Below are 16819 nucleotides of genomic sequence, written 5' to 3'. Positions count from 1 at the left end.
ATGTCCCCAGTATGTAATGTTCTAGAACTCCCATACAGGACAGTTTCCTCATTATATGTAAGCAAAACTGTGCTGATATTCAAAAATATGTTCAAAATCAGTCGTCTTTGCACAGGTGAAAAACACCAAGTGGTGCAATACTATAAAAAAAAATTAAGAAATTGTGGCTGATTTTTCAAATTAAAATAAAAGTTAGATTCTTTGTGTTACCAACATTTTGTGCTTTGGTATATAGGAAATTAAATAACAAAATTAGGCAATCAAGATGAATTAGAGTCCATGCCTTTCACTATGTTTATCAAGGGCCAATTACATTTAGAAAGTAAATTAGCACAGCTATAGCGTACCACCTTTTCAGCAGCAATAAGTAAGTAAAGGATGAAATTCTATATGAATGCTATGTTGTGACTACTTCCTGGGTATTGCATTCCATAGCAAACTGCTATGCCAGGAATGAACAGCAAACACACAAAAAGACCCAAAGAAAACCAAACCCCAGATGTGTGAACAAAACTAATTTTCTTGTCCAGTATAATGATGTGCATACCAGGGCAGTAATAAAGGTGTATGTAGGTTCTGCTCACGGTTACTCCAGATATACACCGGTGTAATTCCTTCAGAGCCAATGGTGTCATTCCAGACTGGATAAACAAACAAAAAAAACCCCACCTAAAATGTCTTTGAGTGATGCATTGTGCAAACTGAAAACCAAACAAAAAGACTAGCGCACTCTGAATAATGCCTGGTGGAATAAAGAGATATTAGACCTGCTAACATTTTGTAACTGTATATGTGGCTGTGTTAATTCCAGACCATGCTCCAGTAACACTGTTTGAAGACAGATGGTAGGAGGGAGCGCAGGGGAAAAGAGGTTAGTAAGGGTCTGATCCTTTGCGATGCTGAGTACCTGCAGCTCCCATTGATTTTAACTGGAGTTATGAGTGTTCAGCACCTCTGAAAAACAGGCGCTAAGGACCAAATCCTAAAAGACAACACTAAACACCTACAATTCCTATTGACTTCAGACTCCTAGTCAGAGGGGAGGGGGAAGAGAGGCTTGGTGACTCCCCCCATCCAACGTCTCCAGGAAGAGCCCTCTGGCCTCTTTGCCTCATTCTGATGTTTTGTACTTGAGGAGATTGTGGAGGGTAAAAGGAGTAAATGAGAAGTTGCAGGTAGCTCCACACCTCCTAATCTCCCTGGTCTAGGATTTTTTGAGTAGGTGGTAGGAAGGCAACTATCCTGTAGCAGCACAACAAGATACTTCAGTGTTTCTAGGCTATTAGGGGTGGAGAAGAAGTTACTCCAGCCCAACAACCCCTGAGCCCCAACCAGAAAGTCCCAGACTGGAGTGTTTAAAAGGGAGCAGGCCAGCTTGCTGCTGCCTCCTGAAGACCTTAAGAGTTGGAAGGCTACTGGGTCTCCTTCCACAAACAGCAGTAAGGGCTGAATGTGTGAGGGGCCGCAAGTGAAGAGACTTGTGGGTTGGGACTGGGAACAAAATATGCTCCAAAAGGTGAAGCCGGGCAACTTTTGGTTTCAGTGAAAAACAAACAGGGCTGCCCAGCACTAGTCAAACCTTACTTTGGGACTCCTATTAAAGCCATTATGGCATATGCCAGAGTACAGACCACAGCATCAGCAACTGACATGTGAGAACAGAATAGCTCCTTTTGGAGCAGTTTTAGTTTCCTGTAGTGATGTATATGCCCTAGTGCCGTACTCTAAAACATTGCCTAGCTAGAGCTTAGCTAAACCTTTGCTGCTGAACTGCACAGGTAAGTGGACTGAACTCATTAAAAGCTCCGTTTTCATGAAGTACATATGCATTACGTGCTTCTTAAAGGGCAGCTTTCTGGAGTTATAGAGGTGTGAAAACGTGTCAAACTAGAAAAGTCAGAGGGCCAGATTCTCAGCTGGTGTAAATCAATGGAACTACACTGACTTCCCCCAGCTGAGGATATGGCTTTTAACATCCAAATGACAACAAATCTCCCACACTCTCAGCACTTCTATTTGCTCTGTGGCTGAAGCCTCATATGCCAAGTTTCAGCTTGAAGTGAATGTGATAGTGGAGATGTCAGTGTCTGTACCATGAGTTATAATAATTTAAGTAACAGATGCTGCTATGTGGCATAAATCCAGGACTACCAATACTAAGTCTAACAGAAATTTAAAAATACATCAATTGAAGAGTGCACATTAGGCTAACTATGAGCTGTCCAGATCATACAATTCTACTGATCTATACTCACGTACCTGAAGTCAGGATCAAGCCCTGAGCTTTTATGTGCTGAAACACAGTGTTACAGTGACCGCTTGTCATCTCTTGCAAAATGCTGCTATGAAACTATCGCCTGGTAAATCCTTCTGAAGCAAGGAAAGTCTGCAAAAGTCTCACTGTCATCTGATAAGTGAACATTTCAGAAAATGGTCAACAGCTTTGGAGGCTGCTGTGTTGTTTAAAGGTCTCATCTCATTTTACTTGTTTATATGGCATGTACTTTTGTGCATTTTCCCTTTTTAATAGCACTGTAACCATGACCACATCAAGATTAAAACACTGGGCCCAAATTGTTCTCCTTACTATGTAGACCCAACTAGCTGAAAATATGCAGGGTTTACTCTGAGCCTAAATAATGTATAGCAAGACACGGGTCATTTTAACGTGACACTTGCAAGAATTTGTTTCAGGCATTAATAGTAACACCTGTTGAATATTTCCAAACTACCACCACCTCAATTTAACAAGTCGCTAATAATCTTGTAAAACCTTCAAACGTAGCAAATCAATGCACTGTTAGGTTTTTTAGTCCGGGAGTCTCCTAAATAACATGATTCTTCTTTTGTAACCTACTTATCTAATAAGATCCAGCAGCCAAAAGTAAGAAGACTTAAGCCTGTATATGTTTTTTATGTTGACTCTTTTGCATAAAAATCATGCAAAGTAAGTATGGTAGAGGCAGTCCATGAGCATGTTGAACTGTTAGCAAGAGAGCCCACTGAGCTATACAAAAATGGATACATTTTAGATAATTACAAAAATTGTGGACTAAAAGTTAGAGATACAATAGTAAAAATGTTTTAGGCCTATCACTGTTTGACTCTCTATTCCTTCTCCAAGCTCATCTGTGGCTTTTCTCCCCTCTGCTTCCCAGCTCCAATCTGGAAATGCCACTACTTGGGAAGCACTTCCACATGCTACCATGGAATTAACCAGACCCCTGTAGTGCCATGGACATTTGGGGAAAAGGGTAGGAGGGGACGTTAGCCTGCTGTTAGTCAAGGCATGTTCCAGGTAGTGTATGGCTGACTTGTGTGCTCCAGAAGTCCTCATCCTGTCTTGCAACAGACCGTATGGTGGATCTAAAGAGGAAATCCATCTCCAGGAAGGGCCTTCCATGAGCAACTCCAGTGCACATGGTATTTTATGAGCTATTATCCACCAGAGACTTGGCTCATGAAGGCTTTCATTGAAGAAACCAGTTTTACATTTGAACCATGGTCCCCGCATTTAAGATTGGCAGATTAAAAAAACAAAACAAACCATCAGTCATCTTAAATCAGAAAGTTTCACACTTTGTTAAGACTACTGGCAAAAACTTCATAAAGCTCAGGTGGGAGGTAATTCAGACAAATGAGAGCATGCACTGATTTTAGTCTTGAATGTTGTTACTTCCACTATGGAAATGCCACCGTTCATTTTACTTATCTCCTGGTCAAAGCTTTAAGCAGTAACAGAGCAGAGCCCTGCAAAATTAAATCAACAAGATCTAAAACTTCATGGGCCAAGCTGATTTCTGGTGCAGCTCCATTAATGAATTTAGCCTAATGTCGGAAAGATGCTTTCCCACTGTTTTGGGCCTGACTCTCATTCACACTAAAGCCCCCTTTACGCCCCTCTTGTAATGTGAAGAGGCATGTAAATGACAGTCAGGCCCTTTTCTCTTTACCAAATGGTATCTCAGAGCATATAGCGTGTTCTTTGAAGTGCTAGAGACATTTCTAAACAGGAGGAACAACCATCCTTTAGGATTCTGTGTCTCGCGTATGGGACTTGATTTTCAGAACTGCTGAGCACCCACAATGGCAACTCAAGTCAGCAGGAGCGGCAGGGGCTCAGCCCCTCTGAAAAATCAAGCCGAGGGTGCTTAGTGAATGGCTCATCAGTAGCTCTTCCTACTATGATTGCATCTGGAGCTTACCTTAATCAAAGGGTACAAAGCTGCATGGAATGTTAGATATACAGCATTAGATACCACCTGGAATACTCACTGCACCAGAGTTTTTCCACTTGCACAGAAGCTTTAGAAGACAATATCTGAACTTTCAGTGATGAATCATAAGTGTGTAACTAGGGAAGTGATGGGCAGCAGGAGCTGAGAAGCGATTCCCTTACTCCCCTGCCCATCATCAATTATCAACCCAAGTGAAAGAGGGGGGAGGGGAAAGACATCAGGTCAACCTCCCATCCTTATTCCAATCTAAATTTAAGAAGCTATTTGACTGTCCTTTCTTAAAATGTCAAGAGAGTATCATGCCCAACATCCAGGCAAAGAAGGATTATGATTATGTTGGAGGAGTGCCCATAAAAGTCTGCCATGAGTCTAGAAACTGCATTTGACCCGATTTGTGGTAGCTTGCACAATAGCTTAACTAGTTCCATAACTGGTATTTAAAAAGAAATGCCACTTCATTACATACGTGGGTGATGGGTATTATAAAATGAATTAAAGAGGACAAAAAAATAAAAAGGGGCCTAGATTAAGTTTCATGCAATTAACAGTGACCCCACTGGACAGCAAGAAGTTAACTGCATGGTGATTTGAGTAACAGAGACACCTCTACCCTACACTGCGAGGTTCTGATTGGACGTTTGGGATGCCTGACCTACATCTGACTAGACAACAGGTGAGGGATCCAAGGCCAGCCTAACGAGTATCATCTTTTTGGCTGACTCTTTTATAACATTTGGCTCACGGGGGAAGAGCAACATGCCAGCAAAAACTCTGCACCAGAATCTAAACCCTAAACAGCTGGTGCTCCCCCAATGATTAATGGCTGATGAAATGTGAAAAGGAGCCATTTAAAGACAACCTTGAATTTTTAACAGATTTTCTAGCTCGGTGGGTCTCCAACTTTTGTACTGGTGACCCCTTTCACATAGCAAGCCTCTGAGTGCAACCCCCCTAATAAATTAAACACCCTTTTAAATATATTTAACACCATTATAAATGCTGGAGGCAACTGGGGTTTGGGGTGGAGGTTGACAGCTCGCAACCCCCCTTGTAATGACATTGCGACCCCCTGAGGGGTCCCGACCCCCAATTTGAGAACCCCTGTTCTAGCTGCTTTTTTGCCATTAAAAACTAGCTGATGGAATTCTCAGTCTCAATGAGCATATTCTGAAATTACGAATCCATTTGTGGATAACGTGCACGTAAACACATTACTGCACACAGAATCATGGAATAAAAATGACACCCTTTGAATGCTGCGAATGTGAGATAAACTCTTGGTCTTCTGTGAAAACCCAGAGTAAGAGGGCTTGGCATGGGGAACCTACACAGAAACTTGGGGATAATTTATCCTTCGATCAAATAAGAGGCTATGCCAGGGCAACAGACCAGCTGGTCTGTTGAAGCTGCCATAACATATGGACCTGTAATAGCAGCTCTGCTTTCTCACAGAGTTTGTAGCCAGAGGTTCCTTGAAGTTAGCCAGGATCCTATACATCCCACTCTCAAACTTCTCCCATCCCATAGTGTGTCAGCACAGGTTTAGTGTACATGGCATTCAGGGAGCTGTAACCTTCACTTGCATCTCAAACGCGCCATGCAGGGGAACCGTGGGCCCTCTGCGGTGCCCAGGATTTCATCTCATACTTTGTAGCATACACCAAAGGTGGAGTTACATCAACCAGAACTTGAATTTAGCTTTCAGTAAGGGGCTGGATTGGCAACCCTGAAGCTCTCCAAGAGCAGATACAGCACAAGCATCAACATTACAAAGTTCTTCCACAGTTCCCTGCCAGAGTGCTTCAACCATGAGCTGAATGGATTGCCTCCAGAAGCAAGTATATGGTCAGTTCCTGTGACTATTGCACACTCTGCTGAGACTGTCAAGAAAACTGCTACCTCATTTATCAGCTTGTGACATGGAGACCTGTTCATTAGGAACACAGCTGAGATGGCCATCTCACTTCAGAGAGGCCATTGAACAGATGGCAATAACTTTACTTTAAACAACAAACACTGCCTCCACCTCAGTCACATACAGACTTAACACCTAAGAAGTTTCAAAATAAATAGTTTGATCAGGAAATCTGGAGGAAGTGTAGACCTTGTTCCACACCCCCACACTAGCCCCCATTTTCACTGGATCTGAAGGAAAGCTATGTGTGATCTATCCTGCCCATGCAGCAATTTCTAACAGATGGACCCTCCTTTCTATGCATCAGAAAATGCTTCATTAACTAGTTCTTGAAGCTTCCCTCCTGCACTCAAGGAGACCACAGCACAGTCTTGCAGATCTTTTCCAGTGCAGAATTTGTTCTCAGCTCAGTTAAGTTAAGCAACTGGTGTCTGCGCTAGAAGTTACAGCGAAGTAAGTTATGGCCTTATACTCACCCTTACAACATAGTTGAACCGTCTGGAGTCTAGGATAGCATTTGAGAAGTCAAGTCTGTTAAAAGCTTCTCCCAAGGTGCAGTAGCCATGACGCTGAGAGTGGAAAAGAACAAAGCTCGGTCATGTTTTGTTGTACAGTAATCTGAAGAGAGAGTCATGGGTGTATATAGTCCAGGCCAGCATAGCATCTTAACATACTTATGGGGGCATGCTAGGGGACAAACTCATTGCTGGGGTAAGCGGGCACATCTCCAATGACTTCAATGGAACTGTGTCTATTTCTGTCCCCAGAGAATGCAGCCCAATGGGAGTTATGACTGTTTCTAAGAAGAGAACTCAGCCCTATCCATGACCTCAAAATAGCTCAATTTGATCTCTTTCAATAATTTCACCAGACAGGGAAAGTAATACATTCCTAGGGCTCAACATGAAGGGCCTATGTACAATGTGGTTTCTTACAGCTGCTCCTCTCTATACACACACAGCTGAACTGTGCTGCTGAACTGCAGTGCTTTTCTTGCTAGGACTTACCTGAGGGAACGCCTGCAGTTGTGCCGCTGCTTAGTTTACCACTAGATTTTGGTAGAAGGAAGCAAACAAGGTCATCTTTTTGTTTTAAATATGTACAGCGCCTAGCCCAATGTAGCCCTAATTGGGGCTTGTAGTCACTACTGCAATAATAATCATAGGACAGATCCTCAGGTGGTATAAATTAGCACAGCTCCATTTATTTCAACAGAGCTGTGCTGACTTGCACCACCTGAGGATTTGGCCCCATAAAAAACGCTGTTTGGACAAATGCTATGGGGGAAATAAACCAGTGGGTACTTACTTCTTTTGTGCTTCCCTTGTGGACATAAATCCATTTTTCTTGATGGAAATCTGTGGAGACAAAGACAGATTTTCTTCACTTGTTTTACATATAATAAAACCCTAACTTTGCAGAAAGACGAAGCCCAGTTCTACTCTCACAACAGTTCTATCATGGCACTACTCCACCGACCCTTGTGGAGTTGCTTCCAATTTACACCAGTGTAACACAGATCAGAATGAGACCATCAATGAATTGCTTTGTTTCCACATTCGTTTATCTAAGGCAACAGCCAGGACCCTAGAAAAGGTTTGTGTTTCAGGGACACAGTCCAAGACTGTAGATATTTAATCTATATGCTGTGAACATACTACAGCCCCTTGTTTTCTTTGCTCTCTGACAATAAGCGTGGCTGACAGCCAGAGTTTGTTATTATTGATTTCATTAATTACTCATTACCTCAGTTACAGAGTTTGGATTAACGTGTCATAAGACACTAGACTAATAGTCACTATAGTGTTTATAACAGCGAGTGCTAGAGTTAGAATTATATAGGCAGTTCCATTAGAAACGGCTTTCATCACTTGCGTGATCCTTTCTAAAACAGAAAAACAAAAATATCATTTGGGCCTGAAACATTCCATGTTTTGTGGGAGGTCCCTTCCCAAAAGCTTCCCTTTCAGCCCTCTGAATAAGAGGAGTTATAAACACCTTTCCTCTCCTCCCTAGTGTGACACCACCGCCTTCCCCCCAAAACACACATCATGCTGTTGTATTGTTAACCCAACCTTGCAGAAAGATATCTCCAGCTATACAATAGCCGATCCAAGAGACAAGAACCCAGGCAGCCCTCTCCCATCCCATTCACCTCACTGAGCTAGGACATTCAGTATATTACACAGTGGCCATTTATCAACTAACAGTATTAGAGATGAAAAGTTCCCCCACATCCCCTCACTCCCAGAAACACACACTTGATTTCCACAGAGAGGAAACTGAATGCCAAGATATATGCACTCAAGTCTGGAAACAGAAGTTACACATGTACACGAGTGCAGATCCTGAATCACTCCATTTAAGTCAGTGACTAAGGTCATATCTGGACAAAGGCTGTCACAGTAACAACTTGCTCACATTGCACATTTAATTACAATCATATCAAGGACTAAAGTCTCTCATCAGTTGTTGAAAAGATCCTGGAGGTTGCATAGTGAGCCAATAATACAGTGAGAATCATAACCTATTTCACGTCCTCTCTGTATACGTTGATGTCTGTAGCCTTCACATGCATTAAATTTAGGTATCAATCCTGCAATCAGATCCACACGCCCTTGTGTCTGTGCAGAATACCATGGATCCAGCCACATGAAGCCAATTATGCATATAACAGAGTTCAAACCGTCCTCTATTGAGAGCGAGTCTGAATCCTAGATTTCATTTTGCATGCATTTTGTGTAACAGAGGTAGGATCAGAATTCACACTCAGGCTTGGAACCCCCATTAACATAAATGGGTTTTAAGTGCATATGTGGAAAGGAGAATGAATTCAATCTGTTGTGCACAAGGAAGTCTATAGGAGGAAAAAAATTGGAACTGGTTCACTTGAATGTACCATAGGAAAAAATTACTCTCCTTCTGCCAAATACAAATGACAAAAATTTGAACACAACAAGTACAAACACTTGGAGAAGGGATTCATAACACAGGCATATATCTTCATATTAAAATGTATCCAAGTTCTCTACTTAGGTCAAACATGGGTGCAGAGACTCTCAAGAGACTTCTGGAGGTGCTGCAGCACACACAAGTGTCTCATACACTTTCTGAGAGAGAGAGAGAGAGTGTGTGTGTGTGTGTGTGTGTGTTTTATAATCATCCTCAAGCAACTTTGGTTTTAAAAGTCCCCCGTTTGCTGTCTTACACTGGATCTTTGTCTTGTTATTCAGCAGGTCCTTCTTTCTCTTCTTGGCAGCAACATCATAGTTCATGCTGTTGAAGAGATTCTCCTTGTTGTAATCCTCCTTTTTGCAGTAACTGTGAATGACACAAGGCAGAGAGTCTGTTTATTCTGTGGTCCGGGGAACTTTTTAACTGAAAGAACTATATTTTACTTTTTCCACGTATCTGGTTCCAGGAACCCATGTTTGTTTGCTGTTAAACAGCTCATTCTAGTGCTGTTCTATAGAAAACTATAAGCAGTTTTAGAGTCCAATAATGAAGACCTTTTCTCATAAAACATTCAAATACCTCACACACCCAATTCTTGTGCTAGATTATATACATAATTATAGTGAATAGGAGCACACCCAAAGCATGTTACACAATCAACTTCATGACCTTGTAGTAGAGCACCCTTGTCCTTCCTTTTACCTCTGCCTGCTTGTCTGAGGTCATCAATTCCTATCATATGCTCTACCTAACTTAGATTGCAAGTCCTTCTGGCAGGGGTGTGCTAGGTTTTATAAAGCACAATGCACAACTATGTAGGTGTATAACCAGAGTGCTTGAAGAATTCACTATCTAGTTGTGGGTAAGAAGCTTTTCCTGCCAATTAGTGGAAGGGCTGGGGAGAAAACTAAGCTTTAATTAAAAAAAACAAACAAACCATAACTTTTAACTTTTATGAATACAAAGATAGCACAACCCTGATTCATGTTTCAGTGGCTGTCTTCCAGAGTCTGTAGACAAGTGGGTGATATGTATGAAGGGTTGGGATCTGTGGCCAGAGTGTATTTTCCCCCTTCCTGCATTTGGAAAGGCTGTGCATTTCTTTTTGTTTGAATGTATAATATCTGGCAAAGGGACCTAGAGCTCTTTCTTTTTCCTTTTAAGAGTATAATCCCAAACTCACTGAAGTCAGTGGAAAAAGACTCGCTGACTTTAAGAGTTTGATCCAAAGCCCAGTGATGTTTGCCTAACTCTGAATTAAGTACTGCCAAGCTGCAGAGTGAAACTGAGAAGACTCTGGTCAGTTTCACTGCTGTTGTTCAGAAACCTGTGGAGAGCAGGGAAAGGCAGCAGGTCCTCCTGCTGCTAGGGAGAGCAGTGAGCAGCAGCAGCAGTGGCGACACTGCACTGGACCCGTTTATATAACGGGAGGATTGCAGGTGATGGGGAGAGTAGTAGAGACACACACATCCTGGTAGGAATCACGTGGCTACAGGACAGCTAGAGAAGCATCACATCAGGGGACTTGGGGGTTGGAAATAGAAGTGAAAAAAAGAGCGTCCTCCTTTCTAGGAGCCTGGAGGAAGAAAGGAGGAGATCTGTATCTATTGGGTTTCCAGGAAATGGGGCGGGCAAAGCCCGCCCCGTGCTAACGGAACCCCCCCCAGCCTAAGGGAAGGTGCCACAGAGCCTCAGAAACCCACTAATTGCGGGGGACAACTAATAAAAGAACAGGGACAGGAGTGCGGTCAAAGGGTCATAAGAAGGGAGCCTGACGGGGACACCAAGCAGAGAACCCCGGACAGCGCCCACTGCTCCTCGAAGGCGTCAAGGGAGCCAGCGGACGCCGCCCAGAGGAACTCCGCCCGGAGACGTGAACGGACTAAGGATCGGAAACAAGCCCCACAGTCGCAGGAGTCTCCATTGGCCAACCGCCTCTCCCTGGTCACGTAGATGGCCATTTTCGCCAGGGCGAGGAGGAGGTTGACCAGGAGGTCCCGCGACTTCGTGGGGCCACGGATAGGGAGTGCATGGAGAAGGAGGTGGGGGGAAAAGTGCAGCCAGAAACGCAAGAGGAGATTGGTGAGGAGCCACTGGAGGGGCCTGGTTTGAAAGTCTGGTCCTGTGTTTTCAGTTTTATCATCACTGGCTTCAGTTACACTTATACGGGCCTGTAAAGTACCTATTTCTTGCTTTCCTCTTTCAAGAGAGGGGCCAATCTCATTACACTCCTGGAGCTCAAAAAAATGCTCCAATCTACTGCTTTGTACACTGCACTGAGAGCCTCCTGTGTGTGTGCATATGTGTGCACATAAGCAGTCCCTTTTGGTATGAGGTTAAATAGTTAAGCTGTTTCCCTTCCTACTGAGCTCACCTTTAACCTTAGCTGGGCACTTGTGTGCTGTTTATTGTTCCACTTTTTAAATAACATTTTTAAAATATCTGATGCTAGATAAATAAAAAAGGAAAAGCCCCACTAAAGACAGAATTTTTTCCCACTTCTCTCTGCTGCAAAACAAAGTAACTTAAAGAGATCAGCTTGTTCAAAAACAAGTGTAGACAAAGGATATATAACTAACAAAAGACAGTGTATCACAGTAATGTATGGAAGGTTCGTTATCAGCTTTTCTGCAGTGGCACTGAGAGTGTGGGGCTGTGCAGACAAATTACATGACAGATCCTTGCTCTGACATTCTGAAGTCTGGTTCTTAGTCATCTGACTAATACTGTACAAAGCTAATGACTCTGCTCCTGAGGCAGTGTCTTCCTGTAGTAAGCACGAGGAGTGTTCTGGTCCGATGCATATAAGTGAGTCCATGAGACTGGGACTAGAGCTAGAGAGAATGAAGACCTCTCACAGAGCCTGGGGACATGGAGGTATTAATGGGGTATAAGGAGGGATAACTGGTGGCTCCCCACACATCTTCACTCTCTTCTGTACCCTCCTGTTCATTCTACTGGCTCCCCACAACCACTCTTATCCGTATGGCCCTACAGCAGCACCTCTCAGGGAGCCCACCTCTATGTCCTCTGCTGTCTAGCTTGCCTCCCTGGCTTCCTACCTCTGTAAGGAGTGGAGCTAGTGAGTCAGGCTGGCAGCATCGGAAAACGGAAACAGCTGACGGAACTTGCAGTTCCGCTGGGTATTACCGGTGCAGCTCAATTAGGATGTTCTGAATTGGGGATATACTTCTCTAGGCGCTTGGTTTTAGAAGGTTAAAAGTGGTCTATGTCAGAGACGGAGACAGGTGTGTGTGAAGTTTGGATTCTGTGGTAACTGTGGTTTAACTAGAGGAACTAAAAGAAAAGTGAGAGAATGCCAGAATAAAGTATCAAGAAGGAAGCACTTAAAGAAAATTCCTGCACAAAAGTCAAAACTTTACTAAAAAACAAATTCCACAGAACATGTAATTGTCCTATGATGAATTACTGTGCCAGATTCAGAGATTACATTCAAATAATTAAACTGTGAAAGAGAGGCATCTCAGTTCCGATTTAAAACGTAAATCTCAACAACCCTGACTGTGAATTTACTGATGATTCTATAATCTGAAACCTGTATTATACCATTACTGGCTGAGACCTCGTGCATGGGGCAGATTTACACCCATGCCAATCTACTTACTAAGGGGTTCTTGCACCTTCCTGCCAAGCATCTGGTCTGGCCAGTGTCAGAGACAGGATACTGGACTAGATGAACCTTAAAGAGGAACTGTTGTAAACTGGATCAGACCCTTTCTTTCAAAGTGAATTTAAGAACAACGCCAATCTAATTATTTTGCAGTTAACAACAGTTATGTCTACCAATCCAGACATTCTTCCTATTTACATATCAAGCTGATAGTTTATAATCCAACCTTTCTTTTTAAAAGCTTGTTAAAAAAAAAGTACAATGAAAACCACCACTGCAAAGAGATCATGTGCCCTTTGCAATTTACAGCAAGATCATGTTTCCTTCAAGTCATCTTTAGTCGTTTCCATCACAACAGTGTGTGCGAATGCATTCTATTGTTTCATCTCCAGACCAGGTCATCAGCCTACACAACCCTCGCTCTGTGCTCCTTAAAAACAAGAATTGGCCTTGCAAGAAAGGTCTGCCCAATCCCTGGTTTCAAAACCAGTTGGTCATCACTCCTCAGTAGCAACAAAGTCTTTCTGCCTACAACCTATGCAACACTGTAAACAGCTTAACTGCCTGCCTTCCCAATGTTTTCTTTGAATGCAGTGTAATCAAGCCACTCAGCCATGAAGAATATTATTTATGACCTGTGAAGGATTAATGGCTTCAGGGGTATCATATTTCTTAAGCTCAGGAACTGGGAAGCCTTAGGAAGTGTTTACTTCTGGAAAAATGGGGGAGGAGGGAAGCAGTTCCCTGGAAGTTCTCCAGGGGCAGTTTGGCAGTGGTTCAGAAGATTTTCAGTGACACTTTGTTAAGGGCACAATCCTGCACCACTGAAGTCAATGGTAGTTTTGACACAGTCCTCAATGAACCAAGATCAGGGCTTACTTGTTGATGCTGCCATGTATATTCCTAAATCACAGCACATCAAAGAATGTGATCAACCCCACTCTCAGACACAAGTTACTGTTCACTCTCTCATAGGAAGGCAGAACCACACACACTTAGGTGGGGCCAGCGAGAAGTGGAGTAGCTCTCTAGTGCCCATATACTGACTGGGCCAAGGTCTACAGCTGGTGAACACAAGCACCTCCCAATGGGAAGTGCACACATTTAAGTAGCCAGAGAATCAGGCCCACTGTATTTAGCCAGAGTCAGAGTCTTACTAATCCCTCTCTTCAACAGAAGTTGTATCTTTGTTTACATGCTTATTTTACTGGAACACAGATACGTCAGCCGACCAGATGACTCACTGGTGCTCCACAGAATGGCACCACATAATCCAAAACTGGCTACAATAGAGGTCTTAAAATTCCAGGCCCAGGTCTATGCTGTCGAGGTGGTGAGGCTTTAAAGCCCTGGGATAAAATTTTCAGCCAGTAAATATCCTGGATCCAATTTCAGCCCTGACATGAGCAGGTACAATTTCAGTGAATGTGAATTACATAAGCAGTGAATTTGGCTGTAGAGTATCAATCTTTCCTTTAAATCCATGGATGCCTGATTTAGTAGCTAAAGGAAAGGACCAAGACCCAAGCAGATCTTGGGTTCTAGAGTGGCATGAGCCACTGACTGACCACATGACCCTGCAAATGACATTGGACCTTGATTATTCAACTAGGAGAGGACCTCACGGATAGCGAGATGCTGTATATGAGCCAACCCTTCCAGGATAAATAAGCTCCAGATGTTTCAGTGCTTCACTATCCTTACATGCTTTTGCTTGGTGTTATCGATGATAACGGAGTTTAACTTCCCCACTCAGACAGACCACAAAAGTCACTAGTGCCAAAGGCTGCAAACATCAGAAGCTAGGAAGATCATGAAGCATTAAAGTGGGGAGCCCAATGTCCCCCCCCACACTATTTAGAAGAAAAATGGCCATTAAACAGATTAAGAAGGGGGTAGAGATCCTAACCCTTCAATAGCTTTACATTTCTGGCTATAAAATAAACACATGTATCTTTACTTTTAGAGTTAAAAGTGACTAGACATCTTCACGCATCCAAGCATCTAATGAACAAAAAGCAGATCTCTGTTTAATGGCCCATGTTGAAGTATATGCCAAAGCAATAAACCTGGGGAGAGGACCCTAACAACCCTAATACAAAAAACCAAAGACCCTGCACATGTTGTTTAATTTCAGTTTTTCAATATGGCATGCTCTGAAATGACAGAAGCCACTCAAATTAGTACAGATTACTTGTAACTCAATTGCTGTGGGACAAGTGCTCCAAATTGATCTCTGTATTCATAGTTGCCACAGTGCCTACTACAGAATGAAGGATTGTATAACTAATCCTCAGATTAAATAACTAGCTTTTTTTTTTTTTTTGGAGAGCAGAGATAAAGGGGTGATGCCTTACAAACAATAAGCAGAGGAGGGCTCCAGCAGTTAAAACCTTCAAAAACAACCACACGTTCTGCTAGTTTTCCTTGTAGGCTAATGCAGTGCACTCATCCAAAAAATATTTCAAAGGCGCTAATAAATTGGAAGACTGGCTCTCACAGTGAAGCCATCTTAGACCATCTGACAGCTCATTGCCAACTTTAACCAGACATAATGGGAGGCAGGCTTTTGCCAGACTCAGTTCCTGCTCCTCAGCCAAATGTGGAGTAATTCAGAACCCCCTCTCCAGAGAGCTCTCCCTGCTGGCCAAAGGAGATGTTGAGCCTAAACCCACAACAAAAACCAACCAACCACCCATCTGCAGTCTGGTTTTTCAAAACTCTCCAGCTCTCACTGGGAACGTTGCAGTGAACTCAGAGGTCTGACAAGATATTACTGACTTCAGCAGCTTTCTAAAACCAGCGCTGCTTATGAAACACACACATTTAAGTATCAGAAGGGTAGCCGTGTTAGTCCGGTTCTGTAAAAGCAGCAAAGAATCCTGTGGCACCTTATAGACTAACAGACGTTTTGCAGCATGAGCTTTCGTGGGTGCAAGCCGAAGAAGTGGGTATTCACCCACAAAAGCTCATGCTGCAAAACGTCTGTTAGTCTATAAGGTGCCACAGGATTCTTTGCTGCTTTTACACATTTAAGTTTTACTGAAACGACAGTTAACACGCAGAAAATAAAATACAAAGCCGCAGGATGAGTTTTCGTCTGGGAATGTATTGACGTTTCGTCTCCCAAACCTTAGCCCGTTTAAAAAAAAGCAGAACTCACACACACCACACATCTGGAGCGAGGAAGCTTTCGGACACATCGGGCCATTCCCTACCCATGCAGCCCCGCTGCTCCTTCCCCCTCCGCTTCTCTCCTATTTAGTATGGCAGGGCTTTAGTTCTGGTAATGAGCTTCCTTCTCCTAATGACGCACACAAACAGAAACAAAGGCACTGCGCGCACGCACGCAACGGGCAGCTCGGCTCCTAGGGCAAAATAAGCTTTAAAAAAAACACACCAAAACCAAAACCAATCGCTGTAGAGTGGGGCATCGCAATATTTGCAAAGACCGCACCCCCCCACAATAATCCCCCCATCCACCATAATGCAATAACCCCCCCCCCCCAACACAGCAGCAGCATTTCCAGCTCCCTCCTCCGCCGAGTGCAACGTCTTTGTGCCACGCACCTGTTTAGATCGCTGACATAGCCGCTGTGTCGCTCCTCCAGGAACCTGGTCCAGCCATCCGCCGTCTTCACCCAGTTCTGCCCCGGCGACCTCCAGTCCTGCCCCAGAAAAGGCATCGCGGCGCGGGGAGCTCTGCCAAGCCGCTTTCCCGGTCCCTAGGGAGCCTGGAAGGGGCGCGCCGGGGAGGGGGTCCCCAGCTGCGTGCCTGGGGCGCGGGGGTGGGATTTTGTACGACCGTCGCTCCGAGCCGTGTCCGTGTCCTCGCAGCGGCCGCGGCTGTATTTATCCGAGGGCTCTTTGTTGCCGGAAGAGCGGCGTTAGCCCGGCCCCTAGATCAGGGGGGAGACACGTGGCTTTGTTTATTGCTCGCGACTGTCTTCTTCGGCTCCTCCTGCTTGTTGCACAATCCAGCCCCAGTGGAAACTTCAGACCCGGCCTCTGTGCTCGCTGGGCTGCCAAGGGTCCCTGACTTTCCCGAGAGCGAGTGTGAAGAACAAGAATAAAAATGAA

General features: G+C 43.8%; 1 protein-coding gene across 1 annotated transcript in view; it reads right to left on the bottom strand.

The window, feature by feature from the left end:
- The window catches only part of FBXO32 (F-box protein 32), a 29429-nt gene extending 12828 nt beyond the window's left edge, over nt 1-16601 (bottom strand). The window contains exons 1-4 of the mRNA XM_045005065.1: nt 16310-16601; nt 9362-9474; nt 7462-7511; nt 6630-6722 (exon numbers count right to left, since the gene is read on the bottom strand). Of these exons, the coding sequence (XP_044861000.1) occupies nt 6630-6722; nt 7462-7511; nt 9362-9474; nt 16310-16425 (372 nt within the window). The 5' untranslated portion in view covers nt 16426-16601. The remainder of the gene's footprint in view (nt 1-6629; nt 6723-7461; nt 7512-9361; nt 9475-16309) is intronic.
- Nucleotides 16602-16819: the final 218 nt, after the last annotated feature.

Source organism: Mauremys mutica, chromosome 2, assembly GCF_020497125.1.
Source record: "Mauremys mutica isolate MM-2020 ecotype Southern chromosome 2, ASM2049712v1, whole genome shotgun sequence".
Lineage (NCBI taxonomy): Eukaryota > Metazoa > Chordata > Testudines > Geoemydidae > Mauremys > Mauremys mutica.
Note: the sequence above shows the minus strand (reverse complement) of the source record. Positions and strands in the feature narration are given on the sequence as shown.